Source organism: Felis catus, chromosome B1 (genome assembly GCF_018350175.1).
Source record: "Felis catus isolate Fca126 chromosome B1, F.catus_Fca126_mat1.0, whole genome shotgun sequence".
Classification (NCBI taxonomy): domain Eukaryota; kingdom Metazoa; phylum Chordata; class Mammalia; order Carnivora; family Felidae; genus Felis; species Felis catus.
The window spans coordinates 35,454,959-35,481,366 of NC_058371.1; the positions used below are offsets into that span (position 1 = coordinate 35,454,959).

At 55.4% G+C, this 26,408-nt stretch overlaps 1 protein-coding gene across 11 annotated transcripts in view; it reads right to left on the reverse strand.

Annotated features, from left to right (window-relative positions):
• Positions 1-956: 956 nt before the first annotated feature.
• The window catches only part of SORBS3 (sorbin and SH3 domain containing 3), a 28,680-nt gene continuing 3,228 nt past the window's right edge, over positions 957-26,408 (reverse strand). Inside the window, exons 1-22 of one of the 11 annotated variants that reach the window (XM_023252498.2) lie at positions 25,459-25,581; positions 24,727-24,795; positions 20,228-20,384; positions 19,863-19,980; positions 17,977-18,170; positions 17,044-17,107; positions 14,596-14,634; positions 14,070-14,163; positions 12,298-12,385; positions 11,961-12,047; positions 11,808-11,861; positions 10,920-11,006; positions 10,328-10,374; positions 9,785-9,924; positions 9,496-9,548; positions 9,323-9,369; positions 9,023-9,137; positions 7,496-7,621; positions 6,006-6,311; positions 5,102-5,202; positions 4,432-4,538; positions 957-1,800 (exon numbers count right to left, since the gene is read on the reverse strand). In XM_023252498.2, the coding sequence (XP_023108266.2) occupies positions 1,739-1,800; positions 4,432-4,538; positions 5,102-5,202; positions 6,006-6,311; positions 7,496-7,621; positions 9,023-9,137; positions 9,323-9,369; positions 9,496-9,548; positions 9,785-9,924; positions 10,328-10,374; positions 10,920-11,006; positions 11,808-11,861; positions 11,961-12,047; positions 12,298-12,385; positions 14,070-14,163; positions 14,596-14,634; positions 17,044-17,107; positions 17,977-18,170; positions 19,863-19,980; positions 20,228-20,329 (2,031 nt within the window). In that variant the 5' untranslated portion in view covers positions 20,330-20,384; positions 24,727-24,795; positions 25,459-25,581 and the 3' untranslated portion in view covers positions 957-1,738. Of the gene's footprint in view, positions 1,801-4,431; positions 4,539-5,101; positions 5,203-6,005; positions 6,312-7,495; positions 7,622-9,022; positions 9,138-9,322; positions 9,370-9,495; positions 9,549-9,784; positions 9,925-10,071; positions 10,205-10,327; positions 10,641-10,919; positions 11,007-11,807; positions 11,862-11,960; positions 12,048-12,297; positions 12,386-14,069; positions 14,164-14,595; positions 14,635-17,043; positions 17,108-17,976; positions 18,171-19,862; positions 19,981-20,227; positions 20,385-23,399; positions 23,745-24,726; positions 24,796-25,458; positions 25,619-26,408 lie in introns of those variants that run through there. The other 10 variants (XM_023252496.2, XM_045055399.1, XM_023252494.2 and 7 more) reach the window with 10 other exon arrangements.

The following is a 26,408-nucleotide window of genomic DNA, read 5'->3' on the forward strand; positions in this document are numbered from 1 at the left end:
AGCACCTCTTCCCACCCACAGGCCTGGAAGACAGGATTGCCAGGAAGTATATAAAGGAGGCCCAACCTGGGGGGGCCCCAGGGAAGTCCTTGGCCTCCTGCATGACCTTCCTTCTCTGGGACAAGGACTGCCTGGGCATTTGATACACTTTGTGCAGACAGGTGGCAAGAGTCATTGGACCTGACTTCACATTCATGTGGCCCAGACAACTTAATTTCTCAGCCTCGGTCTCTCGTCCTATAAAACAGAATCATATACCTGTCATTGAGACGCTTACGTCAGAGAACACACGTGTAGCACCTCATGCCCTGCTCAACTCCCAGCACCTGCCAAGGACTGGAGTTTTCTTTCTTGGCAGAGCAGCCGGCCCAGACGGTGCCACTGCTGTCGCCTAGCAGGATCCACCAGGCCCCAGGACTCTGAAACCTTGGGCGAGAAGAGTTGCTTCGGGTAAGCTGTGCCTCACCACTCCCAGCTTCCCGCAATTGATTGCTCAAAAACCCGAGCTCAAAGAAGAAAGTAAACAAACACACGAGAGCTTTGGTGTGGAACTGGAGCACACAGAAGGAAAACATTAGGAGCAGAAGAGCTAGAAATGTCATCTAGTCCAGCAACCCCATGGCCACTCCGGAATCAAAACAGCCTGCACACAAGGCCACATTCAGCTCCCATCTCTGGTTTCTCCCCACAATCAGGCCTTGCCCTGGGCCCTGTGACGTGAGTTCTCTCTCAGCATTGCTTGTCAGACTGCTGTCTGGTCCTGGGGGCTGCCCCATTCTGCCTGAGACCCAGGGGCTGAGATCTTTAGAGACAATGATGGTGTTTTTCCAGCCTCCCCTTTCACACACACACTCAACATCCCACCTGGTTCCCAGCACAGCTGACAGCAGAGAGAATTCCCACAACGCTAAGCAGGAGGAGCCCTCTCCTGCCCAGAAGGAAAAGGACTGGCAAGGTCCCTGGTATCCAGATTTATTTGACATTCTCTTTCAGAGGGGACTTGGGGGTTGGAGGAGCTGGGGAGGCTGGAGGGCAGCACATATCAGTCTTCTGGGAAAACACCTGGAATAGGCCAGTCCTCTGAGGCCCAGCCCTTCCTGGGCACTACAGCAGCAGGATGGCCCACACAGCCCAAGCCCAGGGCTTGGCAGCCTTTGGGAAGAGGGCGCCTTCAGGCAAGACCTCTTACCAGGCCTTGGGCACTAAGGAGGTGCTGTGTCCCTCTCCCACCTCACTCCCAAGCCCAGCTGGAGGCAGGAAGGCAAAGGGGGCAGCAGGTAAGCTGGACTGAAAGAGGAGGAATCTCCTCCAGGGAGAGGCGGCCTTTGGTCTCTGTTAGGTTAGGAAGCTGGTCCTTGTTAGAAGAACCCCATGGGGGTGAAGCTGGGAGCTGGTCCCTGTTAGAGGAAATGCCATAGCAGGGCGGGGTGGGGGGCTCCAGGGTCTGGTCTCAATAAGGCCTGGAAACAGTCTCCACTTCAAAGCAGACCTCTATATTTGGGGAGTGTGGTAGGGGAGGAAATAAAAAGGCTGTTGGAGGAATGTTTGTGAGTTGTGGGTGGGAAGCAGTCCAGGGGGCTTCGAGGGGGCTCCAAAGAATGGCTGCTGGAGTTGTCTGCAGATGCCAGCAGGTCAGGTCTTGGGGAAGGGAGGGGGGTGGATCTTCTCTCCCTCCTGTAAGTGCTACCGCTCCCCACCCCATCCTGGCTTGGCTCTGAGTTGCCACGGAGACCACCACTCAAACCGGAGCTACATAATTTCCAGGGAATGTCCCAAATTTCTGGGTCCTCCGGGAGACACCTGAAAGAGAAAAAGAGAAAAGGAATTCCCTAAACTTCTTTATTTAGTAGGAATGTGGGGGTGTAGGACCTTCTTCCTACTGGCAGTGCCGGGAACTGCATGTGGAGTCCCTGTCCCAGGGACGAAGGATTTGCTTTCCTCATTTCTGCCCCCTAGCGGGCAGCTGGGCAAAGCTACACTTCCTAAATTCAATGACTCGGAGTTTGAGTACTCTACAGTGTATAACTTTGCACACAGCACTGAATTACCCAGCCTTCCTCAGGAAAGTAAGCAGGAGGATGAATTCAGACCTTAAATCTGAGATTTAGCAGACCTTAAATATGGAGGAAACTCACTGTTCTCACCTTTATTTTTAAAAACAATTTAAAAAACTTTTTTAATGTTTATTTTTTGAGAGAGAGAGAGAGAGTGCAAGCGGGGTAAGGACAGTGAGAGAGTGAGACACAGAATCGAAACCAGGCTCTAGGCTCTGAGCTGTCAACACAGAGCCTGATGCGGGGCTCGAACTCAAAGACCACGAGATCATGACCTGAGCTGAAGTCAGATGCTTAACCGATTGAGCCACCCAGGTGCCCCTAAAAACAAACTTTTTAATGTTTATTTATTTTTGAGAGAGAGAGAGAGAGAGAGAGAGAGAGAGTGACAGAGAGACAGAGTGTGAGTGGGGAGGGGCGGAGAAAGAGGGAGACACAGAATCAGAGGCAGGCTCCAGGCTCCGAGCTGTCAGCACAGAGACCGATGTGGGGCTGGAACCCACAAACCGCGAGATCATGACCTGAGCCTAAGCTGGATGCTTAACCAACCGAGCCATTCAGATGCCACACCTTCAATTTATTTTTTTTAAATGTTTATTTATTTATTTTGGGAGAGACAGAACCCCAAGCAGCCTCCACACCCAGTGCAGAGCTGGACGCGGGCCTCCATGTCACCACCATCAATGACCTGAGCCAGAATTGAGTCAGACACTTAACCCACTGAGCCACCTAGGCGTCCTTCACCTTCACCTTACAGATGGGACAGGCAGGCAAGGCCTAAAGAGAAGGCCGAGTGAATTCCCCAAAAGCACTTAGGGGTAGAGGTGGGAGTAAAATCCAGGCCTTGGGTCTGCTACAACCCCAAAGAAACCCATGTTCTGGGGGTGGAGAAGGGAGAATGCTACAAGACACAGGAATATAAAATGAAAGTAAAGTCCTGAACCTTCCCCTCCTAGCAGGCTGGCATCCTGACTTCCTTATGAGCAGCCTATGCTCACCCTGTCCCCAGGCCTTGCCGATACTGTTCCCCTACCTGGGATGCCTCCCCTAATCCTTCCCCTGCCCTTCAAGGCCTAGCTCCCCAACTTCCTCCAGGAAGCCTTCCCTGTCCAAAATGATAACCACTAGCCACATGTAGCTACTGAGCTCTTGGACTGTGTTAGCGTGACTAAGATACTGAACTTTCCAAGTCTTTCCTCTAAAAGCACTTGTGGCTTATACCACAAAAGTGGTGCTTTTTCTTCTTGTCTACATTTGCAAAGCTTTATTGGTAGTAAAGAAAAAAAATTCAAAAGCAGGGGCACCTGGGTGGCTCAGTCGGTTAAGCATCCAACTCTTGATTTCAGCTCACGTCATGATCTCACAGTTCGTGAGTTCAAGCCCTGCATCGGGCTCTGTGCTGTCAGTGTGGAGCCTGCTTGGGATTCTCTCTCTCCCCCTCTCTCTGCCCCTCCCCTGCGCTCTCTGACTGTCTCAACATAAATAAATAAACTAAGTAAATCCAGCAAAAGCAGAAGTGTACAGAGGAAAATGAGGATGTGCCCCCCAAGCCCACCCCTCTGAGGCAAGCGCTGTTAACACGTTAGTGCTCCGTGATCGCTGGTGTGTCAGAAACTTGGTCAGCAATGAGGTGCTAGGATTCAGATGAGAAACGGTGGGTTGCCAGGTCAAGAGACTGCCCCTGGGGCCACCAAGCAGCCTTGCCACCCTTTAGGCTCGGCAGCCTGCTGTGGGAGGGGGCTCTGGCTGCTCGCTACTCTCTGAAAACGGTCCCTTCCTCTGAAGCTGAGGCCTGTATGGCCCTGCCCACTTGGAGGAAACAGGCTGTGTGAAGCCTGCTGGGTTGGTCACCTTGAACCAGGCCAAGGCCAACTTGAGGCTTCCTGCTTTAGTCTTTTGCCTGAGCTGCCCTAGGACCAGCCCTAAGGGCCGGGATCTTTCTCTACTCCCTCTTGTGGGCAGGGGAGCCAGCTGCTAACTGGGGGTGGGGGGTGGGTATATTTGGATGTGAGACTTGGTCCTTCCCATCAGAGACAGGTGTGTGGTGGGAAGGACCAGGGCTGTGAAGGTCAGGAACGCTGCTGTCTCGAGTCCATGCTGACTTCATCAGTGACCCTGGGCTTGTCGGTCAGACTGCAAATCTTTGCTGAATCGGCACTGGCAGGCCGACAGCCCACTAAATCTTCCAAGGAACCCCAAGATATCCACTCTGACCTGTCCCTTGGGTCATCCCCCAGGACCCTGAGATATTCCCCAGCTATCCTGCCCAGAACTCACAGATATCCCCTTCTGGTCTGCCCCTCAGCCCACCTCCCTGGGACCCTGAAATACCCCTTCCAACCTGCCACCCCCCAGCCCACCTGCCAGGCCCACATACCCACAAACCAGCCATCATCACACTGCTGCATGACGTCCACACGATCCCCCTCCCGCAGCTCCAGCTCATCCTCATTCTGGGGCCGGTACTGGTACATCGCCCGATACCTGTGGGAGACAGCATCATGGCAACAACTAGAGTCTGGCCCCTGCCTCAGATCAGGCCCAGAGAGTCTAACTCAAGTGTTGCCGTGTCCTCTGAATTTTCCAGATAATCCCATTGGCTCCTGGCCCAGCTTCTAGAATGGCAACTCTGTCTGGCTTCAGTGCAACCTTTCCCAGGCCTGCACCCTGTGCTCCAAGCCCTAACTACCCCAACCCCTCCTCCTCCGAGCTCCCAGTGCCTTCAGGTCTGTTCTACCAGTTCCCACACTTCACACATACGCGCACTGACCTCAGGGCTGGAAACACAGTGAGGAGACTGAGGCCAAGGGGCAGAGTGTGGGAAACTTGCTTTAAGGACAAAGGGCTAGCAGAGACAGGTCAGGACCACCACAGACAAGTGGCCGCCCAGCAAATCATCCATCGGTGCCAAACGCAGGAGTTTACCAAATCTATCTTAGTGGGAAAAGGGCAAGCTATGGGGCGGGGGGGGGCGGGGCGTCACTGTGCTCAGCACTGCCTGCAAGCAACACTCCACCCCTGATCAAGCACCCCCAGATGGTACTCACGGGGTCCAGTGTATCTGAGTGGTGTTGGGGGAGGTCCCCAGGTCCACGGGATGGCTGGAGCCTCCAGGATGGGACAGAGCTGACCCAGGGGTGCCGAAACCCTGGGGGTCCACGGGACGAAAGGCAGGCACATGCAGGCATGAGGGAGGGGAAGTGCAGTGGGCCCTCCCACTTTACCTCCTGCCCCCATCTCATCCTCTGAACCCCCATGGCAGAGAGGTCTGTCTGAGCATTGCACTTCACAGGGGCTGGGAAGCTGAGGCCCAGCTAGGGTAGGTGGCCGATTCTAAACGCCAGCACAAAGCCAGGCATGGGACGTGCCTCATGCTCCCATAGGTTTGCTGAGTGAATGGATGAGCACAGGAGTGAGCGTACCTGTTTGTGGACTATGTCAGCGTAAGTACCAATGATATCTTTTCCCCATCAGCTACTATAAGCTTTTAGTTCAAACCCACCCGAGTACCCTCTCCAGTGGGAATTATTATCCCCATTCCACAGCGGAGAAAACCTAAATCCAGAGACTGTATGTCATCTGCCTAAGGTCAGACGCAAGGGAATGGCAGACCTCTGACTCCCACATGACCCTGTCCTAGAAACTGATAACAGGCAAATCACAAGAGTGGAGTCTATATGGTCAGGAGGTCGGGGCTGGCTTTGGGGTCACACCTAAAACTAGCTGGCTGCCCCATGCCTTCCTGGGCTGCAGCTCAAGAGCCAGAACCAACTTGAGAGGTCTGTGGTCCACAAGGCCAGGGTGGCTCTGCTGTGCAAGGTTCTGCCCAGCTATTCCACTGATCTGTCCTGGGGCAGACTAGGAAGGAATCCAAAGGATTCTGTCAAAGGAATGGAGGAAATAGTGTGGGAAGCAGGGATCAGCTCTCTAAGCTGAGGCAGGTCACCTTACCTGGCCCTGGGCTCTGGGCTCCTGGGTGGGGAAGGAGAAGCCAGTACGGCGGGGGGAGGTCTGGCTCCCCCAGTCAGGATCGACTGGGCTGTGTGGTGCTAATGGGGAGCTGGAGTGCCGAGCCAGACGGGCGGTGGTCAGATGGGGAGACGCAGGGAGCTGGGGGCCATCGTCACAGATCCGGACCCGGGGATCACGGCACACCTGCACGTAGCTGGCAGGGAAGATGCCCTGGCGCGCTGTGCCGGAGATGCGCCCCTCGTACCAGTTCTCATTCACCTTGCGGATCAGGCAGATGCGCTCCCCCTGGGGGTGCAGAAAAGCATCAGCATCTGCAAGGCCCTCCTGGGCACCATGCCCCTGCGGGTGCCCACGGGGGCTGTCTCATTTAAACCTAATGCCTTGCACAGAGCAAGTTCAGAGCAGGTCAGCAGGTTGTGCAGTCACGTCACTAGAAGGTGGTGGAATCAGGAGCCAAGCCCCGGCTGCCTGGGCTCTTCCCACAACATGCCGCACTGGGCATGGATCAAGTCCTGCCTCTTTGGGAAGCCTATGTGACATGTACCCCTCTGACTCCAAAGCACCCTCTCCCCGGAATTCCGGTCACGGGGGAACCTGGTGGCTCTGCCAATTTCAAGTCGTGTGGCCTCGGACAAGTTACTGTGCCTCTCTGAGCCTAGTTTCCTCACATGTTAAGTGGGGATAGCAATCGTGTTGCTGTGAGGAGCAAGAGAGATCAGTGGCCGACTGGTAAGAAGCACTGGACAGCCATCAGTCGCCACTGCCGTGACACGGTCCTGTCCCTGCCTCTTCACTGGGTGATCTATCACCAGTGCATCAAAAAACAAACTCCCAGGGACAGCCAGTGTGTCCTCAAGCCCACATGCTGACTGACATTAGGCAGGGCTGCCCTGGGGAGGATGGTCTCCAGCCCTCTCCCGCCCCCCACCTCTCACTACCCAGCCAGCTCCTTCCCTCTCTCTCCCTGGGGCTAGCTCTTCTGGAGGACCTTCGCTAGGGGCATTCACGGTCTCTGCCCCCAAAATCAACCAAAGCGAGACCAGCTCCCGCTTTCTAGGACTTTTTCAAACTTCCTTATGATCTATAGTAAAAATTAACATTCTAATAACAACCCAGTACGCACACACGCACATGAGTACATATGTAAGTGCCTAAAAGTTTGATAAAATACCCTTTCTACATGCAAAGCATTATAAGATTTCCATTCTGTTCTTATAAAAATGCTGATTATGATCCTCACAGCCTACCAACCTGCAACTGAAAAAAGCACAACTACTCTAGAAGTTTCAAACTTTTAAAAAATGGGCTAAATTAGGGGAAACATATGCAAAGAGATTAGAAAAATTTTTAAATACTGGGAGAAGATGGGTACACTTGACTTCTTAAAAAATGTTTGAGCTACACATATTTACCCATGTCCTCACCGGCCCCTGACCGCCCCCCCCCCCCCACTTCCTGCCTGGCCGCACCTTGCGGAAGGACAGCTCCACCTCCAGATCCCCCTTGAAAGTGTACTGGGCCACTGCTTCTCCATACTCCAGCACCTGGTAGGTTGGAGGCTTGATGGGCTTAGGGATCTCATCTGCAGGCAGCACCTAGAGGAAGAAAGGTTAAGCCTGGGCATCAACTGGGCAGACCTGAGGCTCCCGGGAGGGTGAGGTAACAAAGAGAAGATGGTATCGGTGAGATGTGCCCCAGAAGCCAGCAAGGATACAGACAGCAGACACAAGCTTTGGGGTGTCCAGGGTGAGCACAGCCAAGGGGTGGTTAGTCCCAGAAGGCTACTGGAGGAAGAATTTCCCCTGTGGTATGTGGAGTAGGCAGTGGAAGAACAAAGATGGAAGTCAGTCCTAAGAGACAGTTTAAATTAGAGTACAGAAGTAAATGAAGAGTTCTAAAAAGCAGGGAACATCTTGCAACCTGATCTAAAAGTGAGGATCTAACACCACTGCCGATACCAAGTATCCTTCTTCCCTGTCCCTTCTACCCCACCAGGTGCCTAGAATCCCCACATTCCCTTTGCTTCACCCTATTCATAAAAAAAATCAAGAAGCTAGTAAACTATTTCATACTAATATGTAAATGACTAATAACACGGGATACTGCATATATTTGGTGGAGTTTCAGAATCACAGAGACTGTTCTGAAGGTAAGGGAGGCCTACTGATTCTTATCAAATCAAGAGCCCAAATTAAACAATAACCCAATCCATGGGTCAAAGAGGAAGTCACAAAGGAAATGAGAAAATACTTTGAGTTGAATTAAAAAAAAGCAAAACATCAAAACCTGTGGAGCATAGTTAAATCAGTGCTTACAGAGAAATTTATATCATTAAATACTCAAGGAAAATAAAGTTTTCTTTATTTAAGTAAATTCTACTCCCAATGTGAAGCTCAAACTCACAACCCCAAGACCAAGAGTCGCATGCTCTACCCACTGAGCCAGTCAGGCACCTCTGGATCTTGTACTTAACCACTTGTCTCTGAACCTTACAAGGGCATCTGTAAAGTGGGGCTGACTGATCTCTTCTCAGGTTAATGAGAGAACAAGGAAGGTACTACAGATGAAGAAAGCGATGCATGTACATGTGATGTGATTAGAAAGCTGTCACACACTACACGCCCTTGCCAGTTGCCCTCGGGATCCTTCCCAAAGACAGCTTGAGAGAGCTGCTGAATGGTGAAAGTCTGGGCACAGGGATGGGGTCGCTTGGTTCTCCTCCATGGGCTGCGCTCTACCTTTAGTCCTCATTTAAGAAACATGTCCTGAGTACAGGCAAAGTACTGGGTGCGGCCCTGTGGGGGCCAAGGGCATGAATGAGGCTGACCAGGCCCCTGCCCCTGGAGTCCACAGTTTTACCTATCAGGAAGCCTGTGAGATGTGTGGGAAGCAGTCAGCTCCAGAGAAGGGCTGTGGAGGGGTCAGTGCGTCTGCACCCTAAGTCTCTGCAACCCATCCGCCCTCCAGGCCACACTCCTGCTTGCTCTCCCGCTTACTTCCACATAATTGGCAGGGAAGATGCCCAGTCTACCATGGTGCTCCCCTTCCAGCCAGTTCTTGTCCACCTCCTTGTGGATGTAGACAATGTCACCCTTCTTCAGAGTCAGCTCCCTGCAGGCCAGAGTAAGGACATCCAGCAAAGTGAGGCCCTCCCAATCCTCCTTCCCTTCAGACCCTGTCTAGTGCACCCAGAGTCTCACCCACCTCTGGGGAGGCCCCGGCAGCCCTGTCCTCCCCTCCTCCCATAGGGTGCAGAGACAGTCCTGGGGGTGGGGAGGAGAGAGAAGGGCACTTACTTGGGGGACTGTGCCTGGAAGTCAAACTTGAGTCTGGCGGCCTTCCTCTGGGCAGGAGGAGAGGACAGAGGGAGTCACCTCAGTCAAGCAGGCGGCGGGTCTGAAACAGCTATCACCGGGACCCACCCCAGACCCCCTCGCACCCTGACCCTAGTGCTTTCACCCCTCCTTACCTTCTTCTCTTCCTTCCTGGCTGGGCTGCCCCCTCGTTCAGAGGCACTAGGGTCTGTGGAGAAGCGCTACCTCAGCTTGGGAACGCCACGTCTGGGGGGGCGGAGTTGGGATGGTGTTCCGCTCCCCCCCTCCACCCCATGACAGGGACCAGTGGAAGCAGGGGGCTCTATGAACGTCCTGCCTCCCCACCCCCCCACCCCCCCCACCGCCCCCCACCCCCAGCCCAGGCACCAGCATAACTGGTGCGTGGTGGCGGGCGTCTGGGTGAGAAAAAGAGCTGGTCCTTACCTCGGGCCGAGGTAGGGTAGACAAAGTCCCTGCGACCTAGGAAGGGGCTTGTTCCATCCGCCATTCTGTGGGGGCTCAGGGGCCGGGAGGAACCCTGGTAAAGTGCATTCGGGTAACTGGAGCTCCAGGCGGAGGCCGGGCTGCGCGGGACACAGCGAGTGAGCCACCTGTCCGGGGCCTCACACCCTACGCCGCTCACCCCTGCCCGCCCAAAAGTCTCCCCGCATCTCCCGCCGCCTCCTCCCAAGGCGTCTCCCACGTCCCGGGCTCTGAACAGGATGTCCTACTTCCCCAGCGGTCGCGGCCGGGAAAGGGTGCGGCCTGGGGCCGCGGGAGGGCGCGTGGGAAGCGCGAGGCTCCCTCGGCCTCGCTCCGCCGCTGGCCGAGGCCACCCAGTCCTCGGACGGGGACAGGTTTCCCTCCGCGGCCACTGGCCAACCTCCCAGGCCCCTCCTCCCGCGCCCTCCGCGGGGCTCGCCCCCCTTCCCAGCGCGGCCGCCCCCTCCCCGCGCCACGTCCCCGGCGCCCCGCCGGGCCACTCACCGCGCTGGAGGCCGCGGCTCCCGGCACCGTCGGGGCACTTGGGAACTCTGTGCGGGGAGACCGGGCGCGGTCAGGGCCCGGGACGCTGGAGCCCCGCGGCAGCCGAGGCCGCCGCCTCCGGAAAAGTTTGCGGCTCGCAAGGGCGGGAGGGGTGGGAAGGGGCAGGAGGGACGCGGGGTCCTAGAGTCGCCCGCGCAGGCGGGAGGGCCGGGAACCCGGGAGGAGCCGACGAGCCGGGGGAGGAACCGTGGGGTGGCGGAAGAGGGGAGGCCGGCCCAGGAAACTGGGGCCGGGTAAGGGTTGGGGTCCCTGCGGGCCGAGGTCGGCGGGGGGGGGGGGTGCGGGGCGGGGCGAGGCCGGGGCGGGGAGCCCCCGGCACTAGGACGTCAGGCTGACGTGGAGTCCGCCTGGAAGGGTTCTTAGGGGTCATTTGGAAAAGTCAACGCCCTGCATTTTATAAAGGAGAGAGCAGACAGGGATGAAGTCCGTCCAAGGTCGCGCTGGAGGCAACACCTCTGGTCTGCCTGCCCCTCCCACCCACGCTCAGCTGCTGCGGGCTCAGGGTCCCAGGAGGGGACTGGGAGGTCGGTACCTTGGGGGATGGCTGCCGGGTCTCAATTGACCTTAGGTCCTTGTCCAGCTCCGCGCTCAGCTTGGCCAACTCTCTCTCCAGCAGGACCTGGGGGCGGGTTATGGGGAGAGACTTGGGCAGTAACGGGGGTGGGGAGAGGGAGGAAGGGGCGGGAGCGCGGGGTGGTGGAGGACACAGTGCGGGAGCGCTGATCGAAGGTCAGATGTGAGAAACCCAATGGGCAGCTGGACAAAGCACGCAGTGCTTGGGTAAAGGGCAGGCTCCCTGCCGGTGGGCCTGCCCAGAGCTGTCTCAGGGTATCAGGATGGCCTTTCCACAGCTTCTCACTGGCCCCTCCCATCTGACCGGGCTCGCCCATCCCTACTCCCATGATAGTACCTTAGTACTTCCTGATAGTGTCTGTTGTCTTGTTACTTCCCTGCTCCAGAGCCTATCAGGCTCCCTATTTCCTCTCTGATCAAGTCTTCTGTGCTTTCCACAGCCTGTACTCCACCTGCTCTCCCTCCTGCTGCCCCTCCAGCCTTTGCCTCTGTGTCTCCCCACACTGAGTGCTCTCTCTCTGGCTCAACAAGCTCTCCCAAATCTTGAGAGCCCAGCTCCACCTCCAAGAACACTTCCTGACAAGTCCACACTGACCACTCCCTTCTCTGGTCCCGCTTTGGTCAATAGACATTGATTCAACACATATTTGAGTGTATACTTTATGCCAGGTACTGTCCCAGGTGCTGGGCATACAGAGGTCAACTCTACGGGACTGGAGAGGGTCAGAGCTTTGGGTCTCTGGCCTTTGCCCACGGTCACTGGGGCCAATATCACCCAGGAGTCTCCCTCATTTGTCCCGCAACATAGCTGTCTCTCTCCTTCACCAGCCTATCCTGCAGCACTCACCTCAATGGGCTGGGAGGGCTTCTCAACAGGGTCGTCCACTAGCGGTTTCTTGGGCTAAGGGTGGGAAAGGTAAGTCAGAGGGGGTGAATCCCCTTTCGTAAATGCACTAGCTAAGGAGTATGACCACTCTCAGAGGGCCAGGAGGACACTCACCTTCTGCCCACTCTCTAGTTCTTGCAGAAATTGGTTCCAAGAATCTTCTGTCCAGACATTTTCCACTTTCTCTTGGCGTCTGAGCACCTGCATGGAAGTTGGTGGGCATCAGCTTGAGTAGAGGGGTGCCAGGAGACTGTCCAGGCTCAAAAAGTAGGCTTGTAGGCCACTGCCTCACCCCTGTGCCTGCCAGTGCCCTCCTAAGGATTCTGGGCTTTCAGGGCTGCACAAGACAGGCCCCAAACTGAAAGGGCATTATCTATACTCTTTCGGCAGAGGGGACTGGCCAAAGGGCACAGCATTGGGGGTAGTGTGGGAAGGATGCTGGGAAGGCTACCTGATGTGGGGTCTGGTGTAGGGAGGATGCTCCAGGATTACAGTTGAAGGTGCTTCTAGAAGACTCTTCAGAGGCGTCCCAACTTCTTCTAAAGACAGGGGAGGACATCTCTTCAGTTTCCTTTTAGGGAGACTGAGGCATACGTGAAAACACAGCCCTGCACATACACACATCACCCCTCACTACTGGCTCCAGCCTGCGAAAGCAGTATTACATACTGGAAAGTTACAAGCTCTGAGTTCAAATGCCAGCTCTACCACTTAGCTGTGACCTTTTTGGCAAGTTACAGGGCTCTTAGAGCCTCAGATTCAATACCTATAATGTGAGTAGGATTCCCACCTTCATGAGGGTGTGGTGAAGCTATGGCTAGACCTTTCCTACTGGCCTTGGTGAACTACTCTACATTCGTGTTCAGTCTGGCCCCATGACTGTGGCTATGTATGTCTGTGCAGCTTTGATGAAGCTGGTCTTTCTGGCTGTCACAGCTGAGCGGTCTTACACACATGCCTGAGTGTGGGACCACATCCTAGTCCAAGGAGAACCCAGGGCAGGGGAAAGAGCCTGTGGCCCTGACTCAGGAGCCTGGGTAAGCTATTTCTGTTCCCTCAGCCTCAGTCCCTTAAGGGTTCTGGATTCAGTGATGTCATCTGTGAAAACACTCCAGCCACCAAAGCTCCACACGGTCACATTTGCCCTAGTTCCCCTCCAGGGCTCCTTTCTTGGCTGGCTTAAATGTTCCAGCCTCTGTTGAGTTTGAATGTTTCCACCAAGTGGATTCACTGTACCAAGCTTATCAAATGATGGAATGTCTGACCGGAAGGTGAGGATTTATTGGCTGTATGACTCTATTCCCTATTTTAGAAATAATGATATTAGTAATAACAGTGGTAATGAGAATAGAATACACCATTCCTAATTTAAGGGAGCTCTAGTCATATTTACTCCTGTATATTAGTGATATTTGTGGAGACTTGCTATGTGCCTTTATACTCACAACCACCTTGTGGTCCCCACTCAACAGATGGCTGAGATTGGTTAAGGTGCCCAAGGTCACATGGCTAGTGGCAGCACAGCAGCTTGAATCCAAATTCTGGGTTCAAATCTTGAGCTCTTAGCCTCTATCTTACTGATGACACCAAGAGCCACAGGCCAGTTATGGCCACGCTAATGAGGGTAATCCCTTCCTATAAAGGAATAAGAAACCCCTTGATTTCACTGTGAGCAGAGCTCCTGATTCTCAAGGTCTGGCTGAGCCCCTCCAGGACCCTGGCAGCCTGGGCTGGGCTTGTGTGGTTTGTGCAGAACAAAGGAACTACATCCTTCACTTATGTGGAAGGGTGCCTCTCTCATCCTCATCTCCCCCGACTTGGGAGGAAACTTGGGATCCTCTGCACCCCTTGTTTTCTCTAAGGCTGTGGAGTGAATGGCCACAGGTCCACGCCCAGCCTGTGGGCCACTCCACTCTCCACCCCATATGACCTGTGGATCTTTGGTGTGATGAGTTCCTGCTACCAACCACAAAAGAATCACAGGCATTCCTGACCAGGAATGGGTGCGGAGTCCACCCCTGCCCGCCATTCCCCTTTGGCCCTGGCTGCGAGGAGGGTATCTGGAGTGGTGGGGACCCTAAGGAGGAGCAGAGCTGTGGGGTAGGGCAGAGGGAGGGGGGCACGGAGAGGCTGCACCGGCCATGGCCACCAGGGGGTGCCAGTCCCCACAAGGAAGCTAGCACCCCTCTGCAGCACTTGGGCCCCTTTCCTAGGATGGCTCACCCACTCAGAGAAGAGGCCTGGCCTGGCCTGGCAGCCGGTCTTTGCTGGGGCGCTGGATGCCTTGAGTCTGCAGAGGCCGCACAGGAGGAAGCCACTGAGGGTGGGAGAAGACAGGCCAGGGGAAGTGAGAGCTGAGCTTGAGGATACCTGGGTGACCATTGAAGGCTCTGGCACCCACGCTCACACATGCTCATGGGTGGCTTGTGGGAACAGGGCTGGGGTTTTTGCACCAAGGGCTTCACACTCTTTACTAAATCTCCACAACTTTGGGGTAGGTAGTGTCCCCATTTTACAGATGATGAGAGAGAAGCCCAGAGAAATCAGAGCCAGGGCTAAGATGTCGACCGGACAGCGAAGCTGAGGTTTTTCATCGCCACCTACCAGGGGATTTGAAGCTCACTGAAAAAGGGCTATAGGAACTTCTCAAGTTGAAGGAAGCCAACGGGGGAGCCTCAAAGCCAGGCACGGCTTACGAGATGGGCAAATGCAGGCACTGAGTTGGGGCGGGCCACCCGCATCCCCTCACCTTTGGGTGATTCCTCAAAGGTCCAGTCCAGCTGCAGGTCTGCAGGAGCAGAAAGGACCATATCAGGGGTGGGGCCGCAAGTGAGGACACCGAGCCCTGTGAGGCTCCCTCAGCTGCTCCCAGCCATCCTCCTGCTAGAGCAGGGGACAAGGGGCTGAGTCAGGGCCTGAAGAATGTCCCGAGGGAGGGAAGGAATTAGGAGGGCAGTTCTCTGGAGGGCTTGAAATGCCTCTGGCAGACCTCGGGCCTGAGTGAGCCAACCCAGGCAGCGGACTTGCCCAAACCCTCCTGTTCCTCCCTCCCCACGTTCCCACACACACCCTTTCCCTGACCTTTGTAAACCTGCCCTCACCATGTCAGGTTGGGGAAATTCCACCTCCCCTTCTCCCTCTTTCCCTTTCTGCACCCCCTTCTGAATGCCTGTCCTTCCCCCTTTGCCCAGACCCACTCCTCATGGCGCTCATGACTTTCCGGGGCCTCCTAGGAAAAGCTGCTGACCAGCCAACCCACTTGATCCCCTTGGCATGCAGACGTGCCACAACAGCACTTGTCTTAAATGCAAACCAAAATGCCTCTCCCCAGATCCCAGACGTCCTCCAGCTCCTAGACTGTTTGGCTTTCCTTTGCAAGAAACAGCTGTGCCATCACTAACTCACTGTCTCCAATGCCCCTTTTTGGTAAGCAGATTTCAGCTCCAACAGATTGCCCCCAACTGCTCTTACGAAAGACCCCAGTGACCTCCATGTTACCAAATCAAAATGGTCAGTGTGCCTGGGTGGCTCAGTCAGTTAAGCCTCCAACTCTTGTTTTCTTTCAGCTCAGGTCACGATCTCACAGTTGGTGAGTTCCAGCCCGCATCAGGCTCCACTCTGACAGCGTGGAGCCTGCTTGGGATTCTTTCTGTCCCTCTCCGTCTCTGCCCCTCCCCTGCTCGCTCTCTCTCTCTCAAAAACAAACTTTAAAAATATTTTTTAAAATGGTCGATCTGTCACAGTGGATCATTCCTCCTGGAAAGTTCTTTTTCACTTGGCTTCCCTGCTGTACCTTCTTTGTCTGCTTGGCTGATTCTGCTCATCTTTCAAATCTCTGAACATCCAAGTACCTGGGGACTCAGTCCTTGGGCCTCTGTCTATCTCCCCAGGTGATCCTGTCTAGTCTTCTGGCTTAAAAAAAAAAATACTGTCTATTGCAGGAATTCACATTGGAATTAGTTGGGGGCTTTAAATCAAAATATCTTTGAGTGAATCCCAGGTATTTCCATCTGTAGCTTAGGCCTCACCCCTGAACTGCTGACTTGCATATTAACTGCCTGCTTGACACCCCCAAGCAGATGGACCTCATCTAAAACTGAACACCCCTTAGACTGTACCTGTCTCACTTCCCTGTACTTATAAGAGGGGGGCTCTTTGACTTGCTCAGGTTTCAAGTCATCCGTGACGTCTCTCCTTCATGCCACATCCAATCCATCAGCAAATCCCCATGACTCTGTCTCCACAATCCCACAAGTCCCACTGCTACTGCCCTGGTCTGAGACACTGTCCGTCTCTAACCTGGATTAAAGCCAGGCCCCCTAAGTGGTTCACTCCATCCTGCATCCTCGTCTCCTCCCCACCTGGCAGCCGGGCCTCCAGAGTCTCCTCCCCACCCGGCAGCCGGGGCCAGCCTCCAGAGCAGGTCACTCTTCTGCTCAGAACCTCCCAGTGGCTCCTCAGCTCTTACGGAGTAGAAGCCAAAGTCTGATAATGGCCCTAAAGGCCCACAGTGACCAGATCCCATCACTCTGCCTCTGTCTCCCACCAGTGCCCCTCTCACCCCAGCCCAGCCTCTCCTTGCTGCTCCAGAAAGGCCTGCTTCTGCCTCTGGGTCTCTGCCACTCCCCCTGCTGCCAGGCTCCTCTCCTGGCTCTGCAGGGCGGACTCCTTCCCTCCCTCAGCTCTGCTCAGATGCCACCACCTATCAGGGCCTTCCCTGACCAGCCCACACTGGGCACTGACCTTTTCTTTTCTCCCTTGCCCTTACCACAATCTGCCATATTAAATATTTATCTGTTCATTCTGTGTCTCCCTCTGTCTTCAGCTTCACTGCAGCAATGACATTCTTTTTTATTCCCTGTTTTATCTTCAGCACCCAGAATAGTGCTCAGCACACAGTAAGTGCTCAATAGATGACCAGGGGGCTGATGTGACAAATGAGTGACTGCATGGCTTCCTGGAACTCTCAGAGGATACCAGGGACAGTGTCTGGTCATCATCCCCCCTCCCCGCCCAAGGACAGAGAAGACTTTGGAGGCTCCAAGCCCTTTGGCCTGTTTTAGGGACCGCTCACCACAGAGCCTGGGGTAGTGGAGACCTCCTTGAGCAGGTACGTTCCCTTTTCTGCCCATCCCTCCCCCTGCCTCAGGGGTGGAGCCCAATCAGGCAGAGAGAGGGCCCTAGAAGCGTGTCTCACCTGGCATTTTCCGGTGAATCTGCTGGAACATTCTTCGGTACCAGTCCCTGGGGCTGTCAACACTCTGGGGTCAGAAAAGACAAAGTCAGACCACCCTCTTGATATGAAGCCACAGGAGTTTTTCCACACTGGTAATTTCTCTGGCCACCCTTGAAGCCCCAGTGGGGGGGCTGTTGTGATATGTCTAATAACAGTAACTTCATGTAGCACATTACATATGAACAAGGTATAGGGAAGGATCTCCCTCAGTGATGGTCCCGAGGCTGTAAGATTTGGGGTGTTTTCTGTTTTCCCTCTTTGCTTTTCTATATTTCTGGTATTTCTACAACAAACATATATTTGCACACAATGAAAAATAAATACAATAACACAGGCTGTTATTTCATGGCCCCTGCCTCACTGGAGGCTGAAAACAGCTGTGGGAAGCATGTTACCAACTTCAGTTCCAGGTGGAGAACTGAAGGCAGGTGGCTGGCTCAAGACAGGCATGCAGTGGAAGAAGGGCAGACTCCTCAGAGCCTGGGCCCTGGATCCTTCCATGCCTGCCACCGTGTGAGGCCTTCTCACTCAGAGGACTCTCGCTAGCTCATTCAGCCCAGTCATTCACTCCTTGGCTGTGCTAGGCCCCGTGGCTATGAACAGAGGGGACCCCTGCCTCGCTCAGCCCTTACAGCAGGAACTCTGCTCCTCTGAGAACCTGGGGGCATTCTAGATCCCCTTTCCCCCCACAGACCACTTGTGCAACTCAGACACACAAGAGCACCTGTAATTTTATGTGGCTTATGACCCCCCAAAACCCATCATGGTTGAGCCCTGCTTTAGTCTGAAATGGTTTGGGTGCATTCTTTGTTGCTCCCACTTTAATTCACAGAAGTGGAGATCAGCGCGGGTCCCTAGGCCCCATCTGTCAGTGGCCTCCAGCCCTGGACTCACAGATCGGGGGGCAATTGGCATGCCGCTCTCATCCACGGGCCCGATTCCTTCATACTTGATCCAGCGCTTGTCCCGACGCTTGTTGTCCTTGGTCCATGTGGCTGACCAGTTGTGGGGGTGCTGGGAGGCAGGGGTCTTCTGGCTCCCAGGGGGCTGGCTCCCAGGACCTGGCCAGGTCTGATACCAGGCAGGGTCTGTGGGGAGTGTGCAGTAGAGCATTAGCAAAGGGCAGTGGCCCCACCTGGACTTGTTTGTCCCTTTGCTCTTCAGAACACTGATCCTGTGGGTGCAAAAAATTTAAACATCTCCTTGTTTGTTTGGACTGATGGCTTGGACCCTACAAACTTCCCCATCCCCAGCAAGACCACAGGCCTTTGTTTATTTTTTAAGTTCGAGTGAATGAAAGTGGATTTTTCCCGAGAAATCTGTGCCCAAGTCCACCCTATCCTTTCCTCGGGCTGCCCTAAAAGTCTTCAGAATGAGGGCTGCGAATCATTACTGGCAGAGAATGCTGGGGACAGTCCCAGCTGGGAAGGCAGCAGGGTGCGGCAGAAAAGGGGTGGAGGGGACAAAGAATTCAGATGCCAGCTTGCCACCTACTGGCTGTGTGACCTGGGGCACAGCAAGCAACCTCTCAGTGACTCGGTTTCCACTTCTGTAAAGCAAGGGTAATCATGGCAAAAATCCAGGGAGATCCAGTGTGTGTGACTGTGCCGAGCACAGTGCCTGACACACACTCACAAGGCTCTTTTTTTCTTTTAATGTTTGTTTTTATTTTTGAGAGAGACACAGAATGCAAGTGGGGCAGGGGCAGAGAGAGAGGGAGACACAGAATCCGAAGCAGGCTCCGGGCTCCAAGCTGTCAGCACAAAGCCCGACGTGGGGCTCGAACTCATGAACTGCAAGATCATGACCTGAGCCAAAATCGGACGCCTAACTGACTGAGCCACCCAGGCGCCCCTCAAGGCTCTTGATAAGGGACAGAAACTCATTCACCAGACGTGGCTACGTCTCAACAGTGGCTACCATCCTCAACTTCCCCAGAACCTTCAGCCCCCAAGTCACCAGTGTAGCAGCAGAAGGTCTTCAGGCCTGGAAGGACCAGGGTTTGAATCTCGGTTCAGCCTCTGCAACTGAACATCCCTGAGACTCAGGTCCTTACTAGGAAGATGCTGATAATTGTAGCTTACCTTTCCAGGACTTCAAGGGATTAAATGAAACAAGGCTTGTGAATGTGTCTTTTCAGTGTCCTACAAGCTCTAAGTGTTCAACAATTATTTGTCAAATGAATAAACTACTTGACACAGAGCCTGCCTCAAGAGGATGCTCAATGAAGGAGGTTCCCTCCTCAGGAGAGGGGCCTTCAGGGTAGACCTGCACCCAGAAGGTCCCAGGATCTTCTGGACCCCATGGCCCAGACTCTGGTGACTGGTAGGATCCTAGGAGCTGACAGGCTCTCAGAGCTGCCTCTCCAAACTTCCGTTTGGCTGGTGAGTACAGACTGGAGCAGCCCCTAGGCCCTGCTGTGGGGTTTGGCCCCCACACTTTCGGCAGACAACATATGCTCACGTTCCTCCACACTTCCATCCCAAATCCAAGCTGTTCCATTGTCTGCTAGAGGTCCCCCAGCCTCCCAAGACTGTGTCCCCTGCATACTTCCTTCCCCTGGCACTGGGGTACAGGAGGAGGGGAAGAGATACGTCGGACTGCTCTCCCACAGCACATTTTATACTCACAGGACACCAGTGCTCACACGGAGAAGGGCAGCTAGCTGAGCTTGGAGGCCCAGGACCTTGAGAGTCCTGCCATTGCCTTCCTGGCAGGTCAAAGGCCCACGAAGCTCTGATCCCCCCACCCCCAACATGGGGATCTTGGAGCAGACCCACCTGGGTGCCGGGAAGCATCTCTCCTGGAGGGTAAGTACCCATTGCACACGGTCCTGGGCGCAGGGTCATGAAACTGGAAATTAAGGGTGTTGGAGCCACCATTCCGGATCACAGGCACCTGTGGGGAAGGGCCAGGAGCAGCAGCTCAGGCCCGAAGTTTCCGCAGAAGGGCGGGAACCATGGACAAGGTTTACCCCATGGTGAGCGCTGGAGGGTCAGCCTAACCCCTTTGTAGGTAGCCAGCAAAGCTCTCTAGAGCTATCTTCTGCCCCTTCCTTCCCTTTAATCCTCCTGCTCCCCCACCTGTCCTTTGAGGTCCCCATCAACTCTGGGCCCACAGTAACCCTCTCTTCACTGTCACTCACCCGTGCCCCCTGGGAGGATGACCCTACGTGAGCCCGGAGATTGCCAGGGATGAAGTCGTCCAGGCTGAGCCCAGCGGGGAGGCTGCAGGGTGGAGCCTGCATGCTTGGATCAAGGTTGGAGGGCTCCTGGTGTGCCAGCTGCTCCTCTGTGTGCCCTCTGTGGGGAAGGAAGGAGGAAGGGAAAGCCCTGCTGGGCTCGGGCTGCCCATGCCCTCTGGGCTCAACCTTGGGGTGGGGGATTGGAGGGGACAGCTGTGGGAGGGGGTCAGGCCAGCTGGGTGGGAGTCAAGGACCCAGGAAACAGGCCTCTGCGGGCGATCGCCTGCAGGCTGCCCGTGCCTGCTCTCAGAGGCACAATGGGCTGCTTGTTAGGCCCGGGCCAGGAGCTCCGGGTGGGAGTGGGGGAGGGGGAAGTCAGGCAGGGAGGAGGGGAGGTTGGCCAGGAGCAGGCCTGCTGGACAAAGCCTTGGGCACACGGGCCTGCTGGCCAGCCCCTCTGGGGCTCTCACTGCACAGTGCAGCCCGCTCCCCCAGAGGGAAGGATGAGGGAACTGGGGCAGCTGGCAGAGGAGGGCCTGGGCACTCAGGACTTTGTTTCAGTTCCCTCTGTCTCCTCCAGTCCCTCTGTGAGCATCGGCTTGCCAGCAGGCACAACAGGTTACTTGGGCTGCGGGAGAGGCCCTGAACAACAGCAAGGCCACCGGCCCACTGCCCAACGGGGCCAAGGTTATGGGAGGGGGAGAGTGTGGGGGCCTTTCCAGGCAGCAGGAACCACTCCTTCTAGGCTCAAAGGACTATCCGCTCCCTTCTTTGGCCTTCTTCCCTGGAACTGAAGCCTCAGAGGGCTCAGGGTGCTGGTGAGGGGTGGGATGGAAAGCAAAGCCGTGGATAAGAACAAAGTGGGGGGTGCTTATGATGGAGAGGTGGTGTTGAGTGCCCCCCACCCCCATACACCATTTTCTTTTACATCTCCAGGCTGCTTTTTTTTTTTTTAAAGATTTTATTTTATTTTTTTTAAGTAATCTCTACATCCAACATGGGGCTTAAAATTACAACCCCAAGATCAAGAGTCGCATGCTCTACCGACTAAACCAGCCAGGTGCCCCTATCCTCTAGGCTGTTTTGTTTTGTTTTAACATTTATTCATTTTGAGAGACAGAGCATGAGCAGGGGAGGGGCAGAGAGAGAGGGAGACACGGAATCTGAAGCAGGCTCCAGCTGTCAGCACAGAGCCCAACGCGGGACACGAACTCACGAACCGCGAGATCATGACCTGAGCTGAAGTTGGAGTCTTAACCGATTGAGCCACCCAGGTGCCCCTATGCTGTTTTTTTAACAAGTCAAGGAACCTTGACTGATTCCTCCTTTTCTGTCCACATTTAGGGACACGGATCCCTCCTAGGAAAAGTGGAAGATTAAGTAAGGGTGGGGGGAAGTAGCAAAGTCCAAAGATTTAGCCAAGAAACAAGTATCTGATTTCTCGACTCTTCCCTCCACCCTCAGTTCTGCTTGCTGCTGGCTCAACCCCACAGACAGCTGGCATGCTTTAGGGAGAGGCTGAGGATACAGAGAGCTGGGCACACCTGACTGGCCAGCCTAGTTCTTCTGCCTCATGCAAAGGCTTGGTCAGGAGAAGGGGACTCCAGGCACCCAGGAGATGAAGGTGGTCAGGCTGCCCAACAGGGCTGTCCCTCCTCACGTGTGCTGTTGGACTGGACCAGAGCTAGGCCAACCTCCACTGCCGGGGCTGGACCCATTCTGGCCTGTGTGTTCGAGTTAGGCCTGTGTGTGCCTGTGGAGCTTGGGAGCTCGTGAGAAGGGCCAGGGGGCCTTGTGAGGTGCTGTGTTTGTGTGTTGTGGAATGTAAGTGCAGAGCTGTGATTGTGAAGTGTGGAAGGTACTGTGGGGGTGGGACACATGTGAGCATGGGGGGGTGGGTGGGTACAGAAGGATGTAAGCTGAAGGGTAGCTGTGGGGGGGGGCTGTGCAGCAGGGGTTCATAGGGGTAGCACAAGGTCTACAGAGACTAGAGGGGATGAAGATACAATAGGGGGCTGTGATTACATCCTGTGCCCTGTTCCTGCTCAGGCCACAGGGGCTGGAGGGTACCGACAAGGCTGGTGGCAGGTCCCTGTCTCTGTTCTGAGTGGGGATTTCTTCTACCGTTTGAAAGACCTACTGGGGACAGTGCTCTTCCTTGTCCATCCCTGGCTGTGGGGGGAGTGAGGGCTGAGGCTGGAGGAGGGGCAGCTCCCCAGCTGGATCCAATTAGGACTCCTACCAAAAGCAAAACATGCAGACACACCCCAGCTCCCCGCTGTTCTCCCTCCCCTTGAGGGGGAAATTGAGGCAGGGGAGAGCAGGAGATCCAGAGGCCTGGGGCAGGCTGGGTCCTAGCAGCAGCCCCTCCCTTCCCAGCTGACTGCTTGAAACCAAGATGCGAGGTCAGCATCTGCAGTCCCAGCCATCAGCTGACCCAGGCCTCCTTCCCCCTCCTGCCGTCCCACCCTGCTGTGCTCAAAGAGAACTGCCCTCTGGTAGGATGGGGAGGACAGGAGGTCGCCCCCTCTCTGCACCCAGTTTTTCAGGGGTTGCTGATCCTTGGTGGTGTAGCAAGCCACTCCCCAACACTGTTGCCTGTGGCAGGTATCCTCTAGAGATAGGCAGCTGTGGGTGGGGAAGAGTGGGCTGAGTTTTTTCTCTCAGTGGCTGTGCCAGCAGAAACTACGAGCGACCTCTCATACGGAGATGGGGGCACAGAGGCACTGGTCCTGCACCTGGCAGAGGACAGAGAGGGTGCCAGGAAACCTCTGGGGTCCTCCCAGAATTCTGGCAGTCCTTCACCCCAAGGGCTGCAAGAGGTGAAGTAGCTCCCTGTTTGTAGTTGACAGACTCCTTTGCACCTCCAAGTACGGACCTGACCTTGGGGGCTTGGCCCTAGGCGTTTTTCCAGGTATTTCCCAGATACAAGTCCACGTGGACAAGGGCAAGTTTTCTCGAATTTCGCCTTTTCTAGATTGAGGAGGGACTGCTTCACCTCCTTCCACCCCAGAGTTGGGGACGAGACTCTAGGGGGAGGGGCACACTGCCTTGCCTTCGGGTTGGGCACGGGTCCCTCCCCGCCTGCGGGGCCCCCGCCTCCTCGGCGCCCCCTCCCCTTAGCAGCACCTACCTTTCCCAGCAAGCAGGTGGCGCGGACCGAGGACGCCCGGGAGGGCAGGAGCATCTCTGCCCGGCTCCTGCCTGGTGCGGCCGCGGCGGGCTCTCGAGGAGGGAGGGCAGGGAGAAGTCCGGGCTGTGCCACCCGCCCTCGTGACCGGGTCAGGACCGGCTCCGCGAGGCAGGGCGCGGGAGGAGGAAGAGGGGGATCGACCGGGCCGAGGGCACGCGCAGGGAGGGAGGACCGCGACAAGCGCGCGGGCGGGCGGCGCAGTCTGTCTCCCTCCAATCTGGGCCTCTCCGGCCTGCGGGGCGGGGGCTCCGGCCGGCCGGCCAGGGCGTGCGAGTGCCCTCCGTCGGGGCGCGCCGCGGGGACGCTGTGGCCCCCTGCCGAGGGGGCCGGGCCGGCCGCGGGCGGCGCCGGGAGGGGCCGCCGAGGGTCCCTGGGGAGCCCGCTCTGGTTTCCCAGCTGCCTTCCTCGGCCCCCACCGCAGGGCTGGCATCGGGCCGGGGGGGGGGGCGGGGGTGGGGTGGGGGGGTTGGCGAGCGCCACTCAGAGTTTCCAGCGACATTTCCAGCGTGTGGGAAGGCAGCCCTGCACGGCGGAGCCAGGACAGGGGGCAGGAATGATTAAAGGTCCCGGGTCAAACCAGCAACTGATACCGAGCCAGCAGCCCCGGAGACAGGACTGAGATGCAGACAGGCTGGGGCCGAGATAAGGGCACCCCAACAAGTGGAGTAGCTCAGCGGACCGAGTTAAGGTCCCGCCGCCTCCCTCCCTACTTGGGGAGACAGACTTTGTGCTTTCGTAAGCGCGTGTCCGGGCGTGTGCAAACACACGCACACAGGCGCGCGTGCACCAGCAAATGGGCGGATGCTCACACACGTGCAAGCACCGCCGAGGGCGGTGGCGGGAGGAAATCGGCCTTAGGGAGCGGCCCCCTGGGCGCGCCGCGCCCCTGAAGAGGATGAGGGCGGGGTCCCTTTGGCGGGGATGGGGTTACCAGGGTCTTGGTGTTCCCATACACCGTATTTGTTTTGATTTTGCTGCTTTTCCGCTGTTCCCGAGGCTCTGACACCAGTCCCAAGAGCCCGCGCCCATTGGCTCCCAACCCCTCTGGCCATCCCTTCTTTCCCCTCTCCCACAAGCCTCTGTGTCCCCACAGAGGGTGTAGATTTTACTGCTAATGTAAAGACTGGAGTACTTCTTAGCCCTTAGCTTGTCTCTAGGACCCCAAGCCCCAAAACAACCAAACAGCAAGTAGTTATTGGGCAATTTCAGATCCATTTTGGGAGTAATCAGTGATAAATTATAAAAATAAGAAAACATTTATGTGTACCTGTGGGTTTAAGATTGGTGCCCTGGGGCCACCATGCACTTTAGGATGTTTCCCAAGCACATCGTTCCACTCCAATTTGAGAAGGGAGAGAGAATGGAGAAAGATGAAAAAAAAATTTTAATCCCACCATTATCGATGCTATTAGCTTTATCTTTTCTCAATTCAGTTAAAAGCGCTATCCCAGTGTGATGAACCAGCTTGAAACAATATTGCATGTGAAAGAGGAAGGAGGGATGTTTAGGTTGTGGAGAAGCTTGAGAGACAGGCATGCTATGCTGCTGGTTTCCAGTGCTTGCGGGACTGCTGTGGGGAAACAGACCGGCTGCACTAGCAGAAGTGAGACCCTTGGCTGCATACCTGGAAGCAGGCCCAAGGTTTCCAAAGAACTTTTAGAATGATTACAGGGGTTCCAAGCCTACCGATTATGGGGCATCTTTATAAAAGCAATTGCTGCACCGAGCAGGGAGCTGAACGGGTTCACCTTTAAGGCCCCTTCCAACAATCCATGGTTCTCCAGGAAAGCTGAGGGGAGGGAGGGGATGGATAGCCCCACCCACAGAAGACAGCTGCAGAAAGGAGCATAGGCCTTCTGGGACTTCTTGAGGAAAGGCAGCAGGGCATTTTCCTGCCCCTAGAGCCTGGATACTTGCTTACCTACCCTGGGCAGCATCCTCTTGTCTCCCTCAGGGATAAAATATGTGCCCATTTCCCTTGTCACCAGTCTTTTCCCACCTGTCAGAATCCTTGCGACTAAGAAGGGCCACATCTCGTTCATGTTCTTCCTTGTTCTCCAAAGATGGTGAAGCTGAAGATCTTCCAATTCCAGGAATCCTGGCCATACCCTCTCTCACCAGCAGCGAGCGTCTCTTATTCTCTAGGGCTCTGACCTGGACTCCAAGATAAATATTTAATGTAGACGGTGCAGCTGAGCTGACAAAGGTCCTCACTTCCTGTTTCTTACAAAGGGAGGTAGCCGCCAGGGGCAAGGAGCTGGGGACTGGCTACCAGTTTCATCTCTATGGAAATAGGGAGTCCAGTAAACAGCTTTGTAGGAGGAGGCCGGGTAGGTCCCACTGGAGACCTGAGCCTTTCTCCCCAGTTGCTCTGACTTCTACCTGTCTACTTAGGCCCAGGCTCTACTGGGCTTATCACCTCTCTCAGATCGGAACCCGCTCTGCCCTTGATCCAGTGGAAATTTCTCTCCTTCTGAGCCTTAGGCCATGTGCCTAGACCAAGGAGGAGCTAGAATAGGATCCCTGCAGGTTCCCTGGTGGCCATCCAGCCTCATGGCAAGGAGGATGAGAGATTGGTGGGAGCATAGAGCATAAGGAACCTTGACTGATTCCTCCTTTCCTGCCCACATTTAGGGACAAGAATCCCTCCTAGAAAAAGTGGAAGATTAAGGGTTGGGGGGGGGGGAGCGGGAAGTAGCAAAGTCCAAAGATTTAGCCAAGAAACAGGTATCTGATTTCTCGACTCTTCCCTCCACCCTCAGTTCTACTTGCTGCTGGCTCAACCCCACAGACAGCTGGCATGCTTTAGGGAGAGGCTAAGGATAGAGAAGGCTGTCCCAGGTGACAGGCTGTTGTCAACAACAAAAAAATTCTTTTCATCCCAATACACTGTCTCCTCTGGTGACTCCCTTATCTAACAGGGACCTCCCTCCCTGTGACTCTTCCCAG